General features: G+C 38.8%; 2 protein-coding genes across 13 annotated transcripts in view; one reads left to right on the top strand and one right to left on the bottom strand.

The window, feature by feature from the left end:
- LOC122343470 overlaps positions 1–20,096 on the top strand; it is a 49,385-nt gene extending 29,289 nt beyond the window's left edge. For 3 of the 9 annotated variants that reach the window (XM_043237950.1, XM_043237948.1, XM_043237954.1), the window contains 5 exons: positions 3,644–3,856; positions 12,587–12,894; positions 13,900–13,997; positions 16,254–16,323; positions 17,806–18,165. In XM_043237950.1, coding sequence (XP_043093885.1) covers positions 3,644–3,856; positions 12,587–12,894; positions 13,900–13,997; positions 16,254–16,323; positions 17,806–18,057 — 941 coding nt within the window. In that variant the 3' untranslated portion in view covers positions 18,058–18,165. Of the gene's footprint in view, positions 1–3,643; positions 3,857–12,586; positions 12,895–13,899; positions 13,998–16,253; positions 16,324–16,572; positions 16,700–17,805; positions 18,166–18,919 lie in introns of those variants that run through there. The other 6 variants (XR_006250786.1, XM_043237952.1, XM_043237953.1 and 3 more) reach the window with 6 other exon arrangements.
- Positions 20,097–21,938: 1,842 nt separating this feature from the next.
- ascl1a (achaete-scute family bHLH transcription factor 1a) lies at positions 21,939–26,997 on the bottom strand. 4 transcript variants are annotated; one of them, XM_043236991.1, is made up of 4 exons: positions 26,255–26,997; positions 25,909–26,022; positions 22,883–23,750; positions 21,939–22,789 (listed from the first exon to the last, which is right to left on the bottom strand). In XM_043236991.1, exons 2-3 carry the CDS (start codon positions 25,916–25,918, stop codon positions 22,900–22,902), a joined length of 861 nt encoding a protein of 286 aa, XP_043092926.1. In that variant the 5' UTR covers positions 25,919–26,022; positions 26,255–26,997; the 3' UTR covers positions 21,939–22,789; positions 22,883–22,899. The 4 variants fall into 4 exon arrangements, with proteins under 4 accessions (XP_043092926.1, XP_043092925.1, XP_043092927.1 ...); XM_043236990.1 differs by having other exon boundaries at positions 26,554–26,997; XM_043236992.1 differs by having other exon boundaries at positions 26,585–26,997.
- Between the last annotated feature and the right edge of the window lie 39 nt (positions 26,998–27,036).

Genomic DNA, 27,036 nt, shown 5'->3' with positions numbered 1-27,036 from the left:
TCAGCGCTGCTAGAATGGAATGACGAGTTGGGAAACTGAAGATCCAGAAAGGACAATCGGGACCATGAATAATAATCAAGGAGGGATTTTCTCTTTTTTTCCCCCCCAGCCCTACCTCTATTCTGACGAAAGTTGGAAGAGAATGGCTCTGGGTGGTACCCCTGAAAGCCTCTTGCCACCCGATTGTACTGTTGATGCTCATCCCTTTCTCAAACACACAAAGAAAGAGATACACGGACGACCTTCTTGCATCTTTCTGCTGCGCTGGATGCTCGGATTTCCACACGGGAGGGTGGGCAGGGTGTGTGTTAACCAAGGCGGACCAGGGGAGGTTTGTGTTTTGTCTTCCATGGCCTTGTGAGCACCAGGGGAGGGCTAGATGAAGGATTTGACTCTGCCACTCTCAGCCAAATCCAGCTATCTGTCTCTTTCAGGCCGGCCAGTTGGTATGGTAACCTGGCGTGTGTGGGTTTAAGATGGTTTCTAAGCAGGTCAGCGCCTTGTTTCCAGCTTTGACCGTTCAGTAATCACTGTTCTGCATTGGAGGATTAGGCAGTGTAAGAAAAGGAGGTTTACTGGGAGAGATAGGCCATGCTGAATGGAATTAGTTGGGTTTCGCAAATTACCCTGTGAAACTTGATTTCACACAGCGGTCAGGGTCTGGAGACGTTTAAGCCTTTAAAAAATACACCTAGGTTTTAGAAACGCACTAAATCTGCATGTTGATTATTAGTTTAGTGGATTGTTCTGCACAGCCTGACTATGAAATAATAGATGGGGCAAACATTTTTTGTTTTTATTGTTTGGTACAAAAAGAGTGCAATGCAACAATTATGACTGAAAGATATATTTTATATAACATGACTTTTCTAAAATCTAATTTTACAATCTAAAACGCCGGAAAAGTCACTAATATGATTAATTAGCAATTAAAATGTGGTTTCTGTATTTTATTTTAGAACAATAGTCAGTGTGGGGGTTTTTTTTCCAGTGGGAAGTACTTTCTCTGAAATCATGTGTGAAGTCTTGCCAGAATTATTATTTTTTTTAATAAACAGAAAACAACAAAAGGCTTTCCTTGACTGGATGATAATAAAATTTGCATGAACGGAAAACTTTCCATCATCAAGTTTGGGCTGCGGACTAAGATTACAAGGACCAACAGTCTGTGGATCATAAACTATGAATCATAAACTATGTAAACCCGTTTGCCCTTGCAGGATTTATGCAAAGGTGTCTCGTTGTCAGTGCTCTCACGTTGCACAGAGCTGATCACAGATCCCTTATGGCCCATTTTTAGAGCTGAGCTAGTGCTTAACTGTCCTTATTCACGTCTCATTTGCCCGTTTTGCAAAACCATAAAATATGTGTGGTGTTTTCACACCATTAAATCTTGAGTGTGATGTATTGTCATCTGCCAAGGAGAGCGATCCATAGCAGTATTAGCCTATATGATCAGAATTGAGATACAAGCGGAGATACTTGCTCTTCTCTGCAATATCTGTAGATGTATGAACTGTATAACTGTGTATAATACTGATAAATGATCAAAGTATACAGAGTAAACAGAGTCTTTTGATGGGAACATTACAAGGAAGAAATTATGCATCCTGTCATGAGACATCTGACTTCCTTCATTGTGTATATAGAAATATCTGCTTATGGTACAAAAGTAAACATAAATCCATTTATCTTATCTAATAATCACAAATAATATTATAAAATTACTTGTAGCAGGAAAACTAATGATTAAAGTTGAACTAATATTTTGATCTATTTTAAAAATGCAATGTCCTTAAAAATAAGTTTAAGTAAAAAAAAAAAAATTAAATATATATATATATATATATATATATATATATATATATATATATATATATATATATATATATATATATATATATTTTTTTTTTTTTACTTTTTAATGTTGTTAATTGTTATTAGTGTAATATTTTAACCATATTATTCTTCTCTTATTAAATTAAATTAATTAATTTTTAATTAAATTATTAAATATTAATATTAATTAAGCTTATTTTTTTAAAAAGGCGTTTTGGTGAACACAAACTAAATTCTTTCAATTTAACTAACTTTAGTTGCATTTTATTATTATTATTATTATTATTATTATTATTATTATTATTATTATTATTTCCTCCTGCTGTCTATATTACTGAACAGGCTTGCAGAACCACTGTCTTACAGTGTTGGGTCATCCTGTAATTTTAGATATAGGAACATAAGGCTGAAATGATAAAAAAGCTAAAAGCCAAAATAAGATGTGCCTTTGTGGCACAATAATTAACAAACTGACCCCAGGAATTCATGTGCAGTTGTGTTAATGAGAATAAGAGCTGATTTTCTTCCTCCTCTCTCTCACACTTCAGCACAAAGCCACATCACCGTCCAGTGTTTTAGATTTAAATGCTGAAGAACACACAATACAGAAACCCCCACAGGTTCAGTGCTAATCGATCTCACTCTTTGTGTCTCTAAACGCAGGAAGTGCTTTGTGAGGACTTCTCAGTGAGTTCTAATGAAAGCTGCTAATTTGGGAGAGCTGGCAAATTAACAGACCTCCAGGTCTCTCAAGAGAGCATTTTGCTTTTAAATGGCGTCTTTGAGGAAGGACAGAAAATGCGATTCTGATGGGTAAAGAAGGAAGGAAACAGAATAAGTACATTTTGAATGGAAGCGTTAAGGGGAACATTTGAGAATTCTGCCACAGACGGCCCATTGGTATCCGATTCACAAAAAAAGCCAAGTATAGGTACAAACAAAGAAAGTAGGCATTGTTTGTATTATATCGAATATATCTTTTTTTATTCTTTTTACATTTCATAATACACAAAATGGGTTAAAAATGTGGAGAAGGAGCAATTATAGAAGAAAATATAAAACTTAAAACCGTAGCAGAATTTTTTTATGGGTGGTCCTGGTATAAGTGTCCCATAACACAGGATTTTTTGATAAAAATAATGATAAAAGACATGCAAAAAAAATATATATATATATATATATATATATATATATATATATATATATATATATATATATATATATATAATTTATATATATATATATATATATATATATATATATATATTATATATATATATATATATATATATATATATATATATATATATATATATATATTTATTTATATTTATTTATTTATTTCTAGTATATTATATTTAGTGCTGTCAAACGATTAATTTACGCAAAAAAAAAGTTTTCTTTACATAATAAATGTCTGTGTACTGTGTATATTTATTATGTATATATAAATACAAACAGATGCATGTATATATTTAAGAGAAATATAATTATTATAATTATTATTTAATATGTTTATGTATAATATAAAATCTAATAGCATATAAATGCATATTTTCAAGATATACACTGCATGTGTGTATTTATATATGCATAATAAATATACACCGTATATATTATGTCAGGAAAAGCTTTTAATTGGGATGCAGTTAATTGCAGTTGTATGTATTTTGTATGTATGTAGTTGATATTTTTTTTTACAATCATTTAAATTGAATATATTATATTCATTCATTTTAGATCACAGATTCTAAGTAACTATCTGACATGCACCGTATCTGGTTTTATGTCTGCTAAATTAAAGATAGCTCAACAAACGGCGGGACCATACTGATCCCGGTCCTGCAAGCTGAAAAGCACAGAAACAGGTCCGACAGACTCCGAGAGAAGAGGAAGAGGAAGAACAAGAAGACTGAGGAGAGGAAGACTAAAGCCCTGCAGATTTACTCCAAGCTTCAGGACGGAAAAGACCAGACAGAGTCCACCCATCAGAGCCCTTGCTCGAAGTTTGAGGACTGTAAGTACACAAATTCATGTGGAAAACCAATTTGAATTAGTACACTAATAAGGCGAACGCACTCTGGCATAATTTCCAAGTCGCTTATTTACAAGTCTGGCAATTTCAGCTGTTGATTGATAAGGTTCGTTCAGTTTTCATTTTACAGACAATAAAAAAGCTCACACCATTCAAACAGAGAAGCCCAGCGCTGTAATTTGACACTGTGTACACACTCCAGCCGCCCCACCATCTCTTGTTTAGTTTTGAGCTCGGAGCTTTGCACTTGATTTTTTAATTAGCTATGCTTTCGAGTGGCGTTCTGCCGGTCTACAGCGATGGTCCCAATTTGCCGGTCCTTTTCATGATTGGATATGCGGTTTGGAGTGCTGAGGAGAGTGAGAGTGTGCACCGAAGGTCAAGGTGAAGGGGCGGAGCTCCAGAGGGGTTACGGGAGGTCGCCGGGCTTGCGTGAATGCAGGGGCATTGTGTGAATAGGCCTGATTGGACAGGTCCCTTCAGCTCCTAATCAAGCACAAGAGGAGGAAGCAAGCAGCTGTCGCTCACATCAGAGATGAGTGTTGCTCTTTGTGCGTATGCGGATGAAAGTGAGAGGAGTTTGAAAGGGAGAAAGAAGAGAGAAAGAAAGTTGTTTAGTGCTGAAGATCTGAATCTGGTTCAAACTGACTCAGATTTGTCACTGTTTTGAGTCCTCCTCAAATCGTTCTCTTGTAGCGATAGGATTCCCCCCGCATTCATCATAAATTGTGTGTATGAATATGTGCGAGGCCTCTCAGACACTTGTGAGTGTGGCTCCTCATTAGGGACTCAAAAGCCCTAATTGGACATAATTTGTACCCACTCTCTATACTGACCAAAAAATCAATGCACAAATGACAAGTGTCACAAAATAGGTCTGGCCTTTCCTGCTCTTTCATTTTTCCCTGTCTTTCCCCTCTTTTATGGTGCTTTCCCTTTCTGTGGCCCCTACCTGCGGTAGGTATTCAGTGTGTGGAGCACTTTCGTGTTTGTTAGGCTATGTCGAGAATGGAATACTATACTACATGCTACACAGCAGAGCACAGTGCTTACTTTTTTCTTTTAAGTGAGTGAAATTTAATTAGTATGCTTGGCTGGTGTGATCTGATCTCAAAAATCTGCGTGGTTTTCAGCTCAATAAAAAAAAGAATAAATATTGTGTTTTATACGGAGCCCCTCGCATGACCTAAAGGGGGGAAATATATTACGGCTATGATTTTATCATTTGTTCCCATGCATTACTTATTAATGTGTGGCCACTTTTATAAAGTTGTTTCCGCATTTTAATCAATTAGAGTCCACATTGAAATTTGTTCTTTTTTATTTAGTTGAATTGTGAACACTATTTTAGCACAATGTGGCCATGAAATGAGTGAAAAAAACTGATGACAAATATTTTAATAATAGCCACAATATCTTTAACTTTAAAGTAACTGTATAAATAATATCAAAAATAATGTGTCAATAATGAGATATTTATGGCCAGTATTTCTCTCTTTGCAGTGGAAATAGGGGAAATATATTTGTATGATGTTTTAAACAGCCCTTATTTGTAAACCCAAATATACGAATACTTCCTTAATTTAATTTTTAGATTAGTTGTGTGTCTGAACGAGTGTGTGTCTAAAATAAAATCCTGAAAATTACCAACACGACTGTTTTACAGTATTATGTGTGAAATGTATCCTACACAAATGCACACTTTCTAGAACATATTAATTACTTTGACAGTATCTGGATACTTAATAAAATAAAATAAAATCTAAATAAATCTAAATAAAATAAACACAATAAATTAAAATATACAATACAAAGTTGCACATAAAAGGTTGTATGTTTAGTATACTATTTCAAACAAACTTTAAACCACAGAGCAGGAAAAAAAGTTATTTTATTATGATTATTTCTAATGTTTAATTCAATTGATAAAGGTGTTGTTACTGTAAATTTAATTGTTATATATTATATCAGAATTTTTTAGTACTGTCATATTTTAGTTAAGTTTGCATTGTAATTATAAGTATAATAATATGCACTAATTAATAATTAAATAAAATGACTTAGTACAGTGCACATATTGTGTACAACAAAAAAACTCAGAGCTTAAAGAAAGTTTGAATTGCAAAACACTGTTAAGAGCAGGGTCAGGTTTGGTAGTTTGGTAAGGTGTTACAGAGACAACAGTATAATTATGAAATTAATTACTGGAAGGTATTTTAAGTGAAGTATAAAAATGTAGAAAGTGACAAAAGACCAGCATCCCATATGTACCTGACCAGCATATGCTGTTTTTTTCAACAGGGATATCGGTTTCACTTAATTTTGATGCTCCCTTATGAACAGTCTGTTGCCAATAAGTAACTTAGCACCTACATGTCAACTAACTTTCATCAGAGTGTTAGTGGAGGATTGGTAGACTGGTAGGGTTAGGCTTAGAATAAGTTGACATGTTCTTGAAAAGCTACCTATAGCCCGTATAATAACAATGATCGTCACAATAAAGACTTAGCAGACATAAATATACTTAAACTCTAATGAAAGTTAGTTGACATGTAGGTGCAAAGTTACTTATTGTCGACAGAAGTGTTACCGGGTTATCAAATGATTACAGTTAAGCACAATCTACATAAAGTGACTCCAAAAATTCATTCCAACAAAGAAACTCTGAGCTTAAAGTAAGTTAGAAAGAGAACTTTGTGATGGTGTTCATACAATCTTTCCAGTAGCCCTTATCTATGTTTCTTCTTGTCACTTGGAGAAAGTGGAGATCTCTGATAAATGTTAGCACTGACAGAGAACACCTGGTAGGCCTGAGACTGCCCCACCCTACTTGTTTGCTAGCCTGCTAGCGGTTAGCGTTCAGACTGTGTAGGAGGCTGACTATGTGTTTCCCTTGTTGAATGGCTTCTTCAAAAGCTCAGCATCCTGAAAGACCAGAAAGTGTGCGTGCGTATGTGTGTGTGTGCGTGTGTGTAGGGGTACAGTGCCTTTATGTAAGCTCTATTTGCACAGCGCTAAAGGATGGAATAGCTGCGTGTGTTTACCATTAGCTCAGAGTGACTAGGCAAACAAACAGTCCGGCTATTGACGAGCACGAAGCATGGAATATGCTCGCTGTTTTCAAAGCTCACAGCGAGAGGGAGAGAAGTGAATCTGTCAAAGACTCTATTATGCTGCGTCCAAACAGAGTGGGCCTTTCCACAATGCCCTTAATAAAGGGACAATGTCAAGGAGAGCAGCGGCGATAATGGCAGATGATTTGGCCATTGTGGGGTTATCGCTGTAGATAAGTTATAACAGATGATTTGCCCTTTGTGGAGTTATCGGTGGAAATCAGGGTGTAGTGGTTTGTGAGGGATTGTGGTCTGTGTGTGTTTGAGAGTGCATGGCATGCAGCCAGCAGGAGGAGTGTGGTGCCTGCGTGTGTCTTTGTTTGTTTTTTTCCCCCCTCCTTTTCAAGGGCAGTGAAGGGGCGGAGCCGCGTGTCCGGCGGCCAACAACAAAGCTCGCTTCGAGAGGTCTGCCAAAATTTGCCCCCTGCACTTGTTCAAAGGGACCAAAGTACAGTGCCAAATTTCGAATAATCAAGGAGCACAGCAGAGAGTTGGACGGCCTGCGTAAGTTATTTGTCAGTTGGGTCAGCACCGCAGCGACCTGCACGTGGCAGAGTGCATGCAAAGTGTGTGTGTGTGTGTGTGTGTGTGTGTGTGGGGTGTAGATGTGGCATAGGCCGGGAAAGCACGTAGAGTGGCCACCAAAAGAGTTTAGTGACAGGTAAACATTTTTGAATAAAGCATGTGTCTTATGGAGTATTATATAACAAAATCAAGTATACTTTATCAAATACTTTTACTTTTGTATGATATCAGCTCAAAAGTGTCTAATATATATATATATATATATATATATATATATATATATATATATATATATATATATATATATATATATATATATATATATATATATATATATATATATATATATATATATATATATATTCATATACTGTGTTTTTGTACACTAGATAGTACATTGGAACATTGGATACAGGATAGTAAAACATAAACAAATAGTAAGTGATGTTTATCAGTTATGATGTTTTTAAGTGTAAGTGTTTAGGGTTAAAAATTAATAGAGGTCTATGGAAAGTCCTCAGAAGTCACAGAAACAAGTGTGTGTGTGTGTGTGTGTGTGTGTGTGTGTGTGTGTGTGTGTGTGTGTGTGTGTGTGTGTTATTAGAAAAATGCCTTTTTGTATAGATTTTTTTTATCCTTGTTTTGGATATTAGAATAAAATCTTTCAAAAATTTTACAAAATGATTTTAATTAAACTAAAACGATCTACGGATTTTTTCAGCAGATTATGTCACTTTTATCGGTCGTTTTTTTTTTTTAAATCAAGCTTTAATTTTGTCAAATGTAAAATGGCAATGATGCACAAAAGTGTGAAAATATTATTTCATTTTATGCATTCAAGATGAAAAATCGCCATTGCAAATTGTCTCCTTTTTCCTTTCCATTTTCACTTATTAAACAATAATTAGAAATCACTGGAATGACACAAATGTTCATGAAATAAAATGAAAAATGCTGCATATGTCCAATGTTAGCCATTAGTTTATTTTCCAGAAATCCAAAGCGTGTACCTCTAGTTGGAATAAAGACTCAATTTTATTTGGTTTTGACCGTTACTGCGCTTTTGATAGCCACTGTCATGCTTTTACATATACTGTATGTAGAGCGACCCCAATCTGAGAAAAGAGGTCATAGTCTGCAGACTCAATTTGACCTTGTTAGTAAACTATGTAAGGGAGTCTATCCGAATGATGATGAACATAAACAAAGCTACGGGATTAAATATGGAGCACAAACAAATACGGGTACAAAAACGGCCTCAATAATGCACAATGAGTCTCTGTGTACGAATAACGGCGTTACTTTTGAACGGCAAAAAAAAGTTGCATCATCCGAACGTAAATCAAAAAAGAAAATGAAACTAGACTTTCCGAGACAGTAAGAAATAACCGTATACAGAACAGCAAAAATGAACATCCATTATTCATTGGCTAAAGCCGTGAAAGGACGTGCAATCAGTGCATTGCAGTGAAACAGCTGTGAAGTCCTGCCCTGAAGACTGAGTGTTAAATGGGATGTGACTGCAGTTTTCTATGGCGTCTTCAGCCTTTTGGATAGAACGATACCGGCTTGAGACCGTCAGCCCTCATAGAGGAGTGGAAAAAGAGAGCAACAAAGCACCAACGCGCAAATGTGGTTGACGGGGTGCACGTCGCCCGGCTCTTGTCACCCCGTCACACTTCTCTTATTCTCGGACCTCCATTTGCTACTGAATTGCCGTCACTCCCATTAGAGATTACGAGAAATTCTGTTCTTGCAATCTCCCGTTCGGTCTCTTTCTCTCTCTCTCTCTCTCTCTCTCTCCACCTATTTTTTTAAGACGACTTCTCTTGATTAACATTTTCTGCTAGGCTTCACACCAAAGGGCCCAACCTGTGTGCAGCAAAGCCCACAGTTGAAAAAAAGCCATCAGCCGCTGAAGTAGAATCAGATAAGGCTATCAGGCGGGAGGCGTTAGCCCAGGAGCTTTGTGCCCCCTCCATCCCCCTTGCCGCACATTTGCCTGTGCTTCCTCCCTCAATCTCTCACTCCACTGCACCTTTTGTTCAATTGATTCCACGGCACAGAAACCCCCCCCCAAACATACGCATACACACACACACACACACACCATGAGCCACAAATCCCTGAGTGGACCGGTGGTCTGAGATAGGATGCAGTACTCTGGTGGGGTCTAAAAGACATCCATGATGGAGTTTAACAGAGGACTATAGTGAAGTTCAAAGGCCTCTGGAGGAAGCAAAATAAGGGATACGGTGCAGATATAGAAAGTGTCAGAAACTGCTTTCATATTTTAGAAAGTTAGAAAGATGACGACTGATAAATCAACCTAAAAATTAAAGCAATTTTTTTTTACCGGACTATAAGGTAACTTCATCAATATGTTGAGTACAAAAACAAAATTATTTCTGCTTTTTAACTCTCATATTCCTAATAAATGGGTCGTCTCCTTTTACAGTAAAATAAAATTGATAAAATATATATATATATATATATATATATATATATATATATATATATATATATATATATATATATATAATGCTTTAAGTTTTTCCTGCCTTGCATCATTAAAAAAAGCATAAATATAACAAATATATTTTGAAGTTAAGAATGAATGAATGACTGAAGTTTTTGCTTAAAAAAAGCAAATAAATAAATGTTTATGTAAGTTTATGCTTGAATTATTTTTAAATGTAAATGTAAATAAATAAAGTTTAAGCTTAATAAAAAATGCAAACTTGTAAAGTAAATAAATACATAAATAAGGTTTATGCTTAAAGATGATAAAAATAAGCAAATAGAGAAGGAAATGCACAAATAATGTTTAGAGTAACAAAATGGCAAATAAGTAATAACGAACTAAATAAATAAATAATGTTCTATTTGAGATTTTATGTAAAGTTTACATTTCTAAAATAAACAAATCAATAAATTAAGCTAATAAAAAATGTGAACTTGCATTGTAAGTAAATAAATAAATATATAAATAAACAAATTAGATTTATACTGAAAGAATGCAATATACTACTACTAATAATAATATTAATAAGAAATAAATAAATAAATTCATTAATTAAACAATTGTCAAATAAGCAAAAATAAATATAGAAATACATACATACAGTGTTTCTTTTATATTTTATATAAAGTTTACATTTCTAAAAATAAGCAAATCAATAAATTAATTAAGCTTAATAAAAAATGTGAACTTGCAATGTAAGTAAATAAATAAATATCTAAATAATCAAATTTGATTCATACTGAAAGAAAACAATATATAATAATAAATAAATAAATTCAATTCATTAATTAAACAACTGCCAAATAAGCAAAAATAAATATATAAATACATGCATACAGGGTTTCTTTTATATTTTATATAAAGTTTACATTTCTAAAATGAGCAAATAAAAAAATAAATAAATAAGGTTTAAGCTCAACAAAAATGACAACTGGAAAATGAATCAATAAATATTATCTAATGTTCTAAAAAAAAATTCTGGAAAACAAGACTAAATTAGAGCAAATATGGGGGAAAAGAGCTACGTTTATACCTCCTGGTGTGAGTGTGCATGTTGTGAACATGCCATGAATCTGGCTGCATCCGCTATGCATTTTTCATGAGCCAGACATGGCATTACTAGACACAGAGAGAACACAATTGTCAAGTGCGAGCGTCCCGGCTGCGGAGCCCATATAGTGAGAAAGCAGATGAATACACATGTGCAGCCCAGTCGGATCAGATCCAGACAGTGGCAGCAAGACTGGGACGTCAGATTCAGTGTCTTGGGAGCATCTGAGACAGATGAGTGCAGATAAAGAGAGAGTCAGTGAATACAGATCAGCTCAATGATCCGAACAGATCACTGTTTCAGATTTGACGCTAAATCCAAGCGCTGCCGAGGGACCGGGGTGACACCAGAGCTCCCGCTAGCCGCAGTTATTTGCAAACAGATGTGCGTCCCTGGACCGAGAGGTTTTGATCAATCAGGCCTTAACAAGTCAAGTTGACTACATGCGAATGTAACACTTTGCATGTGAATGGGAGAGGCCATGCAAGGCCCGGGTTTGATTAGGGGTAAGCTGATAAATGGCAGATTGAATCGGCCCCCTGCGAGCAGGCCGCAGCTCATTGGGCCCAGTGCTTTAAATCCACACTGATATCAACTCTTTCCTCCCTATTCTTCTGCCTCGCTGATGAATAGATCCATTATTCAGTGGATTCTGTCTATCATTGTAGTTCGTTTCATGTATTGGAGTGGAAGCAGCTTAAATGAGTTCTCCACAGCTTCCTTCCCTCCCTTTTCTTCCATTTCTTTTTAACTTTTTGGTTCTGATCCTCTTTTCCTAACTCATCTTAGTTTTCATTCCCATCTGTCTGGCCAAATGGTTGGTTTTCTGTCTTTCCCAGCACTTAAGGCTTCGTTGTAACCGGTGACCGGTTTCATTGTAATTCATTCGTAGTAAATAGTAAAATACATGGCTTTAGCTTCTCTGGCATTGTTCTTTAGGCCAAATACAATAGCCTCCAAATTTTCAAATGCACCAGTCAGTAAGATTTTTGAAAGAAATGAATACTTTTAAGCAGTGAAGACATCAAAAGTGACAGTAAAGACATTTTTAGTGTTACAAGAGGTTTTTTTTTAATGTATCATGGCAGTACAGCAAATCCACATAATATGATGATAATTTCTGAAGGATCATGTGACACTGCATACTGAAGTAATGGCTGTTGAAATTTCACTTTTGGCATTGCAGGAAACAATATTTCACAATATTAATGTTTTTACTGTATTTTTGATCAAATAAATGCATCCTTGGTGAGTATAAATGACAAAAATTGCATTCATAACATGGTTAATCCACTTATTTGTGACACTTTAAAATGGGGCTCTATTCAAATCCCTTTTTTTATTATTTGATCTATTGAGAAAAATGTTGCAGGTAATTGTAAATAATGTCATTTATTAAGATATAAATGTGTCGGCATTCATGTTAATTATTGTTAATGATTACAGCCTTATTGTAAAGCGTCACCCACTTTTTAATAACCTTGTGTGCTTTTTTGCAGTTGATTTTCTGGCCAAGTACTGCATCCTCAGTCAGGACAAGTTGTCCATGTACAAAAGGGCTTTTGAGGCCGTGAGTAAAAAAAAAATCGGACAGTTTCCACATCAAAAAGAACGGTTTTGTTCATTTTCATACGCTGGTAATGACAGTAATCACTTAACTGTCACTAACCCTGACTGTGATGCTCTGTGCCTGCAGGCTGATAGTGATGGAGATGGTTATCTGAGCTGTCTCCAAGTGCTGCTGGCATTGAAAGAGATCATTCCCCCAGAACTTCTGACTGAAGAAGAGGAAATATATGTGTACAGGGTAGTCGCCACCTTTACACGCAAAACAAATACGATCTGCCTGTCTCTCGTTTTTATCACAATGTCTGGAGGCAATTCACTAAGAATGATTTGGGCCGGCTGATAGCGACATTTATTTGCATGTACTGCCTGTATAAAGGAATCATGCAAATTAGGTAACAAACCAAACACAACCAATAAAATCTGTGTCGATATATATATATATATATATATATATATATATATATATATATATATATATATATATATATATATATATATATATAAATATAAAAAAATTATTTTAATTTATAAAAAATTAATTGTAAAATTATTAAGTAACTGATTATTAATTATTGCATTCATTATTTGTTGTTTTTTATTTTATGTTTTATATATTATCAAATATATAAAACAAAATAAAGAGCAACAAATAATGCAATAATTAATAGTCAATTATTAATTACTGCATTAGTTAACATGAACTAAGAATAAACTACACTTCCACAATTTATTAACATTAGTTCATGTTAATTTCAGCATTTACTAATGCATTATTAAATGCGCAATCTGTGTTTGTTAACATTAATTACTGCACTGTGAACTAACAATGTATTACTGTATTTTTATTAACTAAAATGAACAAAGATTACTAAATAGTAATAAATGACACCTTACTGTAAAGTGTTACCATTTTTATTTATATTTTTAAGTTTTTATTTTTAATTTCAGTTAAAGTTTTAGTAATTTTATTAAGCAGTAGTTCTTGTGTTTATATGTCTACGTAGTTTTCATTCATTTCTTTCTGTTACGGTTCATCAAAACAAACAAAATGTTGATAAAAACTAAATAAAAATAAGAAATATTGCCTTTATTTCAGTTAACGTTTATTTAATTTCAAGTAATGAAAAATGGTTTTAATTTTAGTTTGCTATAATAATCCTTGTGCTTGCACTAAAAAAACTATATTGTCTTTATTTAAACGTGTATTTGCTTTTATTTAAATACGTATATGATCTTTTCTCAGATTCTGGAGCTGGTTGATTTCAGAGTGACAGAAGGCCTTACGGATCTGCGTCTGTTTGCTGTAGTGGCCAGTCTGGCCCAGAAAATAGCCACACTCGAGTGAGTCAGCAGGCCAAGCGTTCAACGTACACAATAGCGTTAGAAGAGGAGTCACTGACCTTCCATAAATATTCACGGCCAGTTCATAAGTGTTTGTGTGTGCAGGACCCAAAATTTGTGTATCCGTTAGAAGCGTCTGTTGCCATTCGATCGTACAAAATGTAACGTGACGTGCGATTGGAGGGTGACCCATGACAGCCTGGGCGGTCGTGTGTCGTCTTGAAGTCCATTACTGTGATGAGGGTTTGGGGGCATTTGGCTGTGATGCTACATTACAGCCCATATGCCAGAAATTCCCACACACAGGCTCTTTCATTCGCGCTCACTTTTTTTTAGGATCTTTAACAGCTTCCACTCAACGCAGGGGCCCATTCTGGGTTTCCTGGGTTATGTGTGCGAGGGGATCTGGGGTCACGCCTCTTCGCTGATTTACGGCACTGCTCTTTGAGCGAGTGAGCGATGCCTTTTCCCTGCACTAGTGGTCAAACGAAACAAAAAGGAACAAGGGTGTTTCTTTGGAAAGGCCACAATAGGGACATTTATGTGCGTTAACCTTTTCCGTCAACCTCTTCTGAACCCTGATATGAATTTGACCCCATTCATTAGCTGATATACACCCGTGTTCGCTCATTACAGTGGACATAACCCTCAATAAACGTCAAAATCCAGTTCCTTGACTGCCTGTCCACAGCACCTCCTGCCATTTTTTACTTTCACCATCTGTCTGCGCTTTGGCACTTTCTCTCAGAGCTGTGATTAAGTTTAACCATCACATTTCCATACAGAGATATGAGCGGCGCTTCCTCAAAACATAGCGTCTTCATCTACCTGTGTATGTTTTTGTGGGTTGGAAGCATAGGTAAAAACGTCCTGGGTGGCCCGCGAGTGTTCTGAGCTGTCCGCAGGTTCAATTCCAGTGACAAGAACAGTAAATCTGTGGCTTAATTGGACCGACTCAGCTGCGAATCACTGCGTGACTCACTGCACCAATACAAAAAAAAAAACTGGAGGGAAACCTGAAACGACCTCCTTCAGCATCCCGCCTCTATCTCTCTTCCGCACTCTCTGACCCGGTCCAAAACATAAACACACTTACCGCCAAAACCGGCTTGTCAAAACAACTCCGTCCACCCAAACTTTAAGTGGGTCACCCGTCTGCCCCTTCCAAAAACCCAACCATATCTTGCAACCCCCCTGCCAGAACCGCCAAAACTTTGGCAATTACGTAAGCGTGAGGTCCGCGGTGATGGGGCGCAACAATAGAAATGGGTTAGAGCTGCTATTATCCTCCTTTCTGTCGCTGGCGTGCTCTCTGTTGCCCCGGCTATTATCCACGCTGCAGTTTGGGCTCTTTTTCTGCAAACCAAGTGCAATTAATGATCATTAGCTGGCCTGTCTCCCCTCATTCCCATCAAACCCCCTCCTGCCTTACCACTACCCCGGGCGAACAGGCCAATAGCGGTTAGTCTAAGGGTGGCGTACCAGCAGCTATTCTCCTCCCAGCATGCTCCTGAACGGAGGGGCTCGTTAGCACGGGGGATGACCATCGCTGTGCCACACGCTGGACAGTGGCGCTCTGTCCCGACTGAATAGCCATTGCCTCCGAGCAATTATCCCAGTGTGTGCGCGTGCAAGTGTATATTTGTGTAGGTGTGTGTTGGGCACATTGCTCCAGAGGATGTCCCCTGAACACCCTCCTCACACTGGGGCAGTTTTTTTTTTTTTTATCCGTTATACTGGCGGGTTTGGGATCATTGTTTTAGGGGACAGGCCATAATGAGCAACCACAATGGGCTCAAAACACTTTAGCATCATTGACCCCCCCCCACCACCAAAACCCAAAACAACGCGCCACACGATTAGGTCCCGCTGGAAAAATACCCGCCAAAATACAGCAACATACCAGCTATCCTTGCATAACCCCATCATCTTATATATTGTATTGTGTGTGTATATATATATATATATATATATATATATATGAATATATATATGTATGTATATAATAACTAATTCATCATAATTATATATTTATTTCATAATATATATATATATATATATATATATATATATATATATATATATATAAAATTATATTTAAAACCACTTATATTGATATTTTAATTGTACAGTGATAATACCAGTTACATGAGTGCTAAAATAATTTAATAAACTAATAATAATCAATATATCTAAAATTGTATCAGCATTATTTCATCAAATATTGATCTGAAAGACCTCCTTTTTAATTCACAGTGATTTCATGCGCTCCCTCATCAGCAAGATGGATTTCAAATCTCTGGAGACGAAGCTTTGCAAAGCCAAGGTTTGTTTTGTATAATGGTATTTAGTGTTAAAAATGAACATCTGTCATACTCGCTGGCAAACTCTGATCATTCGGCAATTCTGTCCCTCGTTCTCCCTCTCCCTCTCTCAGTAGGAACTAATTACAGTGAAATAGAGACCATAAAAAACTCAAACGCTCAAACGCTGGCTTAGTAAAACTAGCTGTTTCCGTCAAGCACCTTGCATGTGCATAGAGAAATGAGGTTTTCTCTCATTTTTTTTCCTTCAGCCTTCCCCCTCCCTCGTATTCATGGATTACAGGCTGTAATCTCATTAAAGTGGCCGGCAGTGTACATCCAGTGCAGCGTGCTCTGTAATCAGGCAAAGACATACTGCTCATCTCGGATAAAGCAGAGGTATAAGGTGGCCATTCAGCAGCAAGACCCGACCGGGCCCATTGAACAGAGAGGGACGGCTGCTGAAAAGCGTGGAGATTTAAAAGTTGATGGCGGAGGTTGGGGAAACTGAGCTCCTGCCCGGGTCTTGGGGTTAGGTGGAGAGGGGAGGCTAATTACAGAGTGAGCTGGGCTTGAATTGTTATCGAGCGAGAGGAGAGAAGAGTGGGCGCTTTGCCAGGGGATTACAGGACACACACACACACACACACACACACACACTCACTTTTAGTCATTACCTTGGATGCATTTAACTGTGCAAACAGGTGCGCTCACAGAAGAGTAGGAAAAGGCCGCTGTAACTTGAGCCCCCTCAGACACACGTGTGAACCCGAGCACACGCTTTCACGCGCACACACCAACACACAGGTTATACCGACATCAATGCCCTGACTATCTAGAAGTGTGCAATAGGTGATGACCGGGGCCAAATGATTATATTCACGAGGGATTTACACATGTGGAGGGAGGGATATATGTATGGGTCCATGCTGCTGTGAACCACAAGTTATGTACAAAACTATATGTAACTATATATAAGGGAGCATATTCAATTTTATTGACAAATGGGTAAAACCTAAAATATTGGAAAATTTTGAAAATGTATAATTATTTGGGGTGAAAGCAATTAGTCTTTTGATATGTCATAAATACATTTTTTGTTGTAAATATGCCTTTAAAAATGTATTACACTGAATGACATTTTAGTGTGTATCATCTTTAAATCAGTATTTTTTTTTTTTTTGCTCAGAAATACAAAAACAAAATTGCAATTAAATTAAACAGAAAACTTTTTACATTTTTTGGGGGGCGACAACAACAATTTAAAGCAGTATTACAGTTTTTATGCTTAAACCCTTTCTCGACTATATATATATATATATATATATATATATATATATATATATATATATATATATAAGCCATAATTAATCACATCCAAAAAAGTTTTTGATTATGTAATATATGAATGTGTAGTCTGTGTGTATGTTCATTATGCACATAAACACATGGAACAGATATTACATTCATTGATACTAACCTGAGTATGTGTGTTTGTTGTACAGCAGTTGTTCTTGTTCCTGCTGGAGGCCCAAACAGGGGGTGCTGTGGTGCCAGAGGGCTGCATTGGGGCAGAGCAGCTCCTAGTGGAGCTCAAGGCAGGGGGCATCAGGCCTGAGCACGAGGCATCGGTGAGACAGGAACTTCGCAGTTTGCGCTCCCTCGATCTTCTTGACTTCCTTGCTCACCTGCCTCTCTTTATCCTCATTCATAACTCAGTTGTCGCCAACCCCTTCGATGACTCCAGCAACCTATGATGAATCAGCAACAACTGTTTGCACCAATAATTAGGCCATATTAACACACAAAAATGCTTACATTATATATATATATATATATATATATATATATATATATATATATATATATATATATATATATATAACTTTTATGTATATAAAAAAATTTTGAGGCTGCATTTATTTGAAAGAAATACATTTACCAAAAAAAAGTAAAATAAGAGTTTTCCATTATTTTTACAAATTTATTTCTGTAATGCAAATCAAAATTTTCAGTTGCCATTACTCCAGTTTCACATGATCTTGCAAAAATGATTTTGATATGCTAATCAAAAGTACTTCAGTACTACGTTGCAAACAGGTGTGCTGCTTAATATTTTTGTGGAATGTTTTTTTTTTTTTTCACAAAGTGTTTTTGATTAATACGAAGATCAAAAAGCTTTAATGATGCTATAAATGTTTTATTATTGCTTTGATTATTTTAATTTCTTTTACCCCAAACTTTTTAACAGTAGTGTATGTGAGAATATATCACAACTAAAATAATTATATCAATTTAAATTATATTTCATGTATATTATAGGAAATATTTTTTGACATTTAATTATGCATTACAATTATATTCTATTCTATTATATTCTATTATATTATGTTATCTTATGTTATGTTATATTATATTATATTATATTATATTATATTATATTATATTATATTATGTAGTAAATACAAGTGGGCCAATTAAAGAAGTAGAGATTCATATCATATTTTGTATACTTTTGTATACTTTTTCAAAAGATCAAGTAAGACTGTACAAATATTGTCCCATTTATGTAACTAAATCAAAATTAACTACAACAATGCTTTTTAATTATCCTTTTAGCACCCATGTCAGTAACTCGCTAAAAAGGAATAAACACTGTTTGACTGGCTGAACGTCAGAAACCCGGCACAGATTTCAGTCGCTGCCCAAAAGCGAGCCATCATTGCTGAACATATAGTAGAGTGGAGAGGAGTGCTGTCTGTGGTACTGAAACGCTGTTTACGTTGCACTCTTCAGGGCCAAAGTCAAGCAGCTCATATTTCATGCAGGCTACAGCCTTTATTAACGCCATTTGCAATTCTGCATAGACAGAGCGAAGAGTTTGTTCAGTGCGGTCGTCCAACTCCCAATCATGACCGATAATCACTCACCAGACCCGCAGGGCTAAGCAGAGGAAAGAGAAGAGCTCCGACAAGCACAGAGAGCACCGTCACATTCAGGAACAACAAAAGTGAGCATTTGTATAAGAAAGCGGAGGGAAGGATGGGGCAGGGGGGGAATGAAAAGGATCGAGGTAGCGAGAAAAACAGAGAACGACCGGTCTCATTTAGCCTAAAGAAATGGCCATGGACATTGGACAGTCGTGAAAAGCTTTCTGGGCACTCATGAGGAAGTGAGTGCTGTCTAACAGTCTGCGTCTTTAGATTTGCAAAGTCTGTAGAAGAAGTTGAGAGGCAGGGATGGCAGCACTTTCAAAGAGAGTGAAAGGGAGGCTGGAGAGGAGCGATAACAAGAAGTCCCCATGAATTTGAACAGGGAGAACATCAGAGGGGCCCGGATCACTAATCAGTGTGGGTTACATGCTGCCGCTCCCGTTCTATTCAGGCGTGGCATAATGAGGAGGCAACATTCTGCCACAATGGGATGGACACGCGGACGGGCTCCAATGGGCTGCGCCGCACAGCTACACACGCACTGCATTGCTCGCCGCCGTTCCCTTGGACACTGTTCAGATGGAGCGTGAATGGTTTGCGAGGGGGACTGGTGTCTTGTGTTTTCAGGTTAACCACGAAGAGCATTCACAATGGGAAAGAGTTTCAGCATGAAAATCACGGGGGGACTGCGTTGGAGACAAAAACAACGAAGCTGCACCAAGATTAGACTATTAAAACACAATTGAATTAAAATTGAATGGTTTTTGTTTTGCACTTTCTTTGTGAAAGTTGTTCCTTTCTGCCACGTCTCTTGATTAAACAAGCTTGTTGGAGGGAAGCCACAGATCTGAACGTGATATTTCATTAATCTTTCGCCGGCAGACACAAGGGGACGGAAAATCAAGTGGAAAATGTGCTTTATCCATCCAAGGCATCCCGATTTATTGATTTTTTTTAGGATTTAGAGCAAAAAAAAAAGCACTGCCTCTCTTCCCTAAATTAATTTCACACCAGATAAATATGAAGCTCTGGCTATTGAAATGTAACTGACAAATGGGTCCAGCACCGTACAATAAGAAGGTGCTTGGTCAAGCGTCTGATGGATAAGCGCAAAAATTGATTTCTCCAGCTAGTCGCCAGTTCAGACCCTTCCAATTTGGATGGTGGTTTAACATGTCACAGCGAATCACACAGCCGCAGGGGATTCTGGGACACCTGACTGTATACTGGGGGTTACCAAAGCAATTCCATGGAAGAACCGTTCTGGGCTCCAAAAAGAACCTTTCGGTAAAAAGTTCCGAAACTTATTCCTTTTCAGTGTAAAGATGCTTTAAACAATACGACCTTTTCCACTAAAGAATAACGGATAAGTTCAATGGATGTTAAAGGTTTTCTCACTGAAGCATGGACGCCAAAGAGAACCTTTATTTTTAACAGTGTATCTTTAAAAAAAAGTCTCGAACATCTTTTACCAAACTTGCTGGTTTAAAATAAAAAAAAATCGGTTTGAATCTAAGCTAAGCGCGAAAGCTTGGCTATAATTGATAAGATGGGGTACGTCGTCTTACCCAAAACAAAGCTCGCCTACTTTCGCCCGGAACATGTTTTTTTTCTTCTTCTTCTTCAACACCTGCCTCCTGCGCACAGCCTTCGCTTGAAGACGCCGTGTTTTTAAAGGGGCAGTTGTTGAGTCGCTGTCAGAAAGGCACACGCGCCTTCAGCCGACTCCACTCGAGCGCCACACGCGCGCGCGCGGAGCCTTTCAATTCATTACAGCAGGCACGCGCCCGCCCCGCGCGCACACACTTTACCTGTCAAACTCCACGACTGTTATTTCAACTCAGCGACTCCGACTTGCTTACGCGTAACTTAACGGGTGTCTTCTTTTTTTTTTTTTTTTTTAACGAATACGTTTCAACATTGTTTGCATTTTCGAGTCGTTTTAGGTGTTTCTTTAAAACGCAAGAAACTAAACACACCATTGAGCCCATATGATGAACATGTTTGAAATGTCTGTATTTTTGCCATAAAGTAGCCTAGAACATGCGTTGGCGGTTCGACTGGCCAGAAGTTTTGCAAAAGACATAAAACAACCCTTATAAAAAGGCTGAATATAATAATATATCGATAAAATGCATAATCGTGGTTGAAATGGGTTTTTTTTTTTTTTTTCAAAATTCAATATTTTTTGAGGTCAGCACAAATCGATGTCGGTGCGGCAGGCAGGAACATGAAGGAACACATCTCAACTGTAAACATTATGTTCTTAACAGTATTTGAACTGTTTTGCCCTGCGCGTTTCGCGTATCGGCTTGTTTCTCGGTATTTTAACAATCCTATTTTAATTGTTATCATTAATTTTGAACTCTAACTCTCTGATGGCTGGCTCCTGCGCGCTCTCTTCTCCCTTCGCCGCGCTCACCCTTAAAAAGCGTGAGTGGGGCGATCGAACAATATGCATATTTTCCAAAAGTGCCGTCTTCTCCAAATTGGCATTCATTATGAGCGCAGTCTGTGAAACGGTCCAGCATGCTGGTCACGTCTCCTCCTGCCTGACAACAGGCAGACTGCCGAGGGTTAGCAGGCTTATCACTTTTGTTGCCCATAAAAAAAGAAAGAAAGAAAGAATACGCGCAACGAAAATCTGCACTTGTCTGTTTTCGCGGAAAAGGCCGCGACGCACAAACCAAACCCAAGAGAACGTATTTCTTTTCCAAACTTTTATTATGAGACTAAACTGTAGAAAATATGGAGATAAGGCATATTCTTATTTTCTGAGATGCAAAACCCAGCATTGTAAAGGCAAAGTGGAACAGGCAGTGTGGAGACACAAAACACCTCCGTTTGGACAATAGCTGCATAACCTTTGATCACTCCCGAGTCGCATCACCATTGCAATTAGTATTCCTATTAAATAAGACACGTTGGTGTTGAAATCGAAACTCTTATAAACCTCCACGACCGTAAAGGGAATTGCCAGCTGCGATGCATTTGAGACTAGAAGTCTGAATAAGCGAGAGGTAATGAGCGATTTACGGCAGGCTATAGGTCAAAAATAGATACATATTAAAATGAACGCGTACAAAAACATCTATAAATCTCTTACATACAAAAATAGCTTAATATATTTCAAAAAAACAACATGTTTTATACAAATAGAACTTCATATAATAAAATTCGCCAAGTTGGAAGCATATTAGAGTTTGTGAGAGGGGTCAATCAGGGCAAACCTTCTTTGATTACATTAGCATAGGTAAAAGAACAACGTTTTGCTTATTGTTGTTGTTTTTAGTATACGCGCCACAGTGTAGTGGAAAGTCATTTTAAAAATAGATTTCTTGGGCGGATGCGCTGGAAGGACTGGACTCCCGCTCTTCCCTTTTAGTCCTTTGGCTCTTTGACACTCGGGACCCCGTGGTTTGCCGGTTTGTGTGGGCCATCTCTGGGTGCGGATTCGAGTCTATCCGAACCGGACCGAAGCGCAAACGCAGTGCTTTGTGTTCTTGGAGGACACCCGGGTTCCTCCCAAGCGAGTGCTGCGATTTTTAGGCATTTCCTAGAAAGAGAACGGGACATGGTGAGCATCTCGCATCAACAACAGGGAGGCGCAGCTACGGCGGCGACAGAGATGAGCTTAATTCATACCAACCTTGATTTCGCGAACGTTCAAAACCAGTTGGTGAAGTCCAGGAGCTCTTGCTCTTCTGGACTCAGAGGGTCGTAGGAGCCCTCATCCGAGGAGTAAGAGGACACGGGCGAGCCGGCCATAGAGTTCATGTCGTTGGAGTAATTTTGGGAGATGGTGGGTGACAGGACGCCTGACTGGAACGCCGCGCTCACCGCGTCATGCTCGTCCAGAAGCTGCTGGAGCGCGCGGATGTACTCCACAGCCGAGCGCAGCGTCTCCACTTTGCTCATCTTCTTGTTCGCCGCTCCGTTGGGAACGTGTTCGCGGAGAGTGGCGAAGCCGTTGTTCACCAGCTTTACCCGGTTGCGCTCTCTCTCGTTGCGCCTGGCCACCGCGTGCGGCTGCTGCTGGGGCAGGCTATACCCGAAGCCGGCGAAGTTGAGCCTCCTTTTGCACCGGAGCAGCTCCGGAGAGGACGAGCGCTGCCTTTTCGCCTGCTTGGACGCGGACTTGTTGCTGCACTGGCTGTCGGTCGGACTGAGCTGGATGCTCTGAGAGGCGAAAAAGCAGGCAGGTGGCATGAACTGCTGCTGGTTTACGCTTATTTCCATCTTGGCAGTGATGTCCATTTCGCGGAGGAAAAGAAAAGGAGCGAGAAAAAACGCAAAAAGTTTTCTTTGGGATGCCCAGCGGCCGTGCGTCTTGCTCGTGGCGTTCACGTGTGGCTTCAATGGGCAGGGGTTGCACCGGACTCTCGACCTGCTCTGAGTTGTGAGATGGTAACAGCGCGGCCTTTTCAATACGCCGGCGGCCCGCCGCGCGTTCCTCCTGACCACGCCCCCAGAGATGCGCTTGCGTTGCGTACGCCGGGCGCGTGCCGCTCCTGCCACTGAGTAAACAACTTCTCGTAAAGAATGACTAGAGGTGTTTTTCGGTTATGACAAGTGTTTGTCGGAGAACAAACACACGCACACACTCAACTCCGAGCGGCAATAAAGGCATCCCGTGACCTTGTAAAATTTAACAACGGCGCGCTTCGGGTTTTCTTCAGGACGCTTTGAGAAACGAATAACTCATTTTAAGATAAGTAACGGAAAAAAAACTTGAGTAAAATATAAGAATGATGCATGCTGACTTTATTTACTGCTAAACACCATAAAATCGTAAAAAAATATATATATATATATATATATATATATATATATATATATATATATATATGTATTATAAATGGCAGTATCATGCGTAAAGAAGATTATTTTTCATAATTAAATCTGCTATTAAACAGCACTAACAAGATAAAAAGGTTGATGAACACAAAACAAAGCTACAATATACATTGTTCGCCAACAAATGTAACATTAATGCACGTGACAACTTGCCCCGACTTGTCGTTTATGAAAAAAAAACTATTTCTGAAATCAACATAGCTCGCCATACTATTTAATCACCTCCAAACCCTGCCACATAAGGCTCTCTGCTTATCAAATAAACCAGATCTTAAAGCAAACACAACAAATAATTTGCAACCGCTGTCGCGCTTAAGACGAATCGGCTGAGAGGTAAATAAACTCATTGAACGCGCTCGGCTTTCGTCGGGCTCAGGTGTAGCTTGGTTATGAATTCACACTCGTCGCGGCAATTATTACACCGTTAACGCGTTACAGCCACGCGATATTGTTCCACGCGGGCGATCTTTGTCCGCGCGAGATAAATTTGGCCGGTCATTATTAGAAATCATCACAGCTGGAAAGGCGGAACGGATGGGTTGTTTTGCGGGCGCGCTTTTTTTTCTTTTAAAAAAACCTCACACCTTATTCGCTCTATTTGCTTCCAGTGCATCTCTCGATTAATTTCGCCTCTTTCACAGCGCACGATAATGGCGCGTTGCTTTCAACCAACTTCGTCTGAATGACTTTGCCTGCGCCGGTTTTGTGTGCGCGCACGACGCACGCGGAGCGCAGCGCGAGGGCGGGGGCTGGAAATTGTGTAATTTCTCTTAGTTGGCCGAGGCATTCAAGATCAGGCCAGCATTCAAGCACCCAGCCCCCTCCAACTTTCCTTTCTCCCCTCCCCTCTCTCTCTCTCTCTCTCTCTCTCTTTCCCCCTTCTCCTTTTTTAGCGCAGCAAGGGCGTTTAGAAAAGAAGCGTGGGTTCTATTCACTCCGGCTGGGTCTCTCTGAAACATATCCACCATGCTCTGTCAGCGCATTCGCAGAGTCCAATTAGCGTTTTGTAAGCCTCTCTTTCTTTCGCGATACTCCAGGCCGAGGGAAAGGTTCCAGTCACTCCCGAGTGTAATAATTAATATGGCATCTGGGCGTCTGCGCTCCCATTGAAACACCTCTGCCCGTCTTACAACTCGGAGAGCCGCGGCGAAATAATAAAAACAAAACAAATCCACACAAAGCCGTTTGTTTTCTCCTATAAACCCGGGTCTGATGCGCGGGATTATATTTCAATTTGTTAGCTGTTAAAACTACATTGTAAAGTTTTTTTGTTGTTTGTTTGATCGCCTCGGCGGCTATTCATTGGCGCGCCTTTGAAAGCAGGTGCGCGGCGTTTAATGCGCTGCTATTTCTTCGCGTTAGTGGACGAGAGCGCGTCGGCGCGGTCGCCTTCGTGAATGAACTAAACGATTCCTTGTTAACCGCTGGTAATGCCTTGGATAGCCATTGCAGCTTGCAAACCGTCTCGTTGGTTTAACGCCCTAACTAGCCTTTTAAGAGCGGTCTGTGAATGGGTCCCATCCCCAAAAAACATGTTGAAGTTTTAGAGGCTAAATCGTTTGGTGTGGCGCTGTAAAAAACAACGCAAATGGCCAGGAACTGTCTCACTTTATCCCATGCATTTTTGCAAAGTGATGTCCCACTTTGATGTAGGCCCCTTTAACCAACTTCAAGAAGAGCCGCTTTAAGGCAAAGGCCAGACGTGTTGGTCATATCATACTCATCTAATTTATCTTGTATCTGTGCCTTGATCTGTGTGTGTGTGTGTGTGTGTGTGTGTGTGTGTGTGTTTGTGAGTGTATCCTAACTTTACCTCACCTGGAAGCATCAGCAGGCTCCGCTGAAGAGAAACGGTGTCCAGATGTTCCTTTAAGACGAGTCTTAGCTTTGTTGGGCTTCTCTCGTTCAGGTTTGGTCATGGGCCTGTACTCCCTGTGTAAACAGACATGCAAAAATACAATAATCTCATATCACCATATCCAGTGATCACAAAACACCCAACGTCGAGGTAAAGCCCTTTCAGTGATACTTTTTGTTCGGTTTATACACTTTTTGCACGTTTGCTGTCGCCCTGCAATTTAAACGAGTAGCTTATGTGCATTGCATTAAAGAAATGAAGTGTTTTGAACAGAATAGATGTTTCGTAAATTGCACAGACACCTACCGCCACCTGGTGGCGAAGTCACGAATGGCTCGCACACGCCTAAGCACACGCCTGTGCGCAAACATCGATTTATTAAACACAAATAAAAAAATACGCGAATCTGCTTTTAGAGCCTATGAGCTAAATGCAGACTGTGTGCACGGTCTACGTTATTAAAAGTGCCCCCTAAGACTTGAACCGCGCAAAAGTCATCAAAATGAGGAACCGTGTGCGAGCAGGCCTTCGCAGCTCGCTAGTAGTTGAAGAAAAGTTTAGCTAAACATAACAAAGTGCAATTAGCAGAAGCGTATTGGCATTACCTGACCACAATCAGGCAGGGGCCGCGCTCACCTGAGGATGTACGACTTTGTTTGTGTTTCAGTACAAAACACGACAAAAAGGTCACTAATGAATAATAATAAAAAATAGAGCTCGTTTTGGACTCGACTTAATTCACTATTCGTTAGCTAACTCACTATTCGTTAGCTAACTGCTGCATTTCGCGTCCGAATTCCGACAGATTGTTTCCGGCGGGAAACAAACCAATTAAAAAAGCATATCTTTCTGAGATCGGCGTATCGTTTAACCCAGTCCCGGTCGCTTTTAGGCTCCTTGGTGCCACCGTGCGGTCACAAACAGAAAATCAACAGGTAGTGATGATTATTAATAACGGGATGCTGCGCGCTTTCCCAATCTTGAACGCTCAAATCCCCTTTAAAACGCATTAAGCAAGTGCGTTCACTAACAGGGATTTTTTTTTAACGACACCGAGTAAGAAGAAAAACAAAACGGCTGAGAGATCG

Source organism: Puntigrus tetrazona, chromosome 4, assembly GCF_018831695.1.
Source record: "Puntigrus tetrazona isolate hp1 chromosome 4, ASM1883169v1, whole genome shotgun sequence".
NCBI lineage: Eukaryota > Metazoa > Chordata > Actinopteri > Cypriniformes > Cyprinidae > Puntigrus > Puntigrus tetrazona.
The sequence above is the reverse complement of the archived record's forward strand: the minus strand, read 5'-3'. Positions and strand labels throughout refer to the sequence as shown.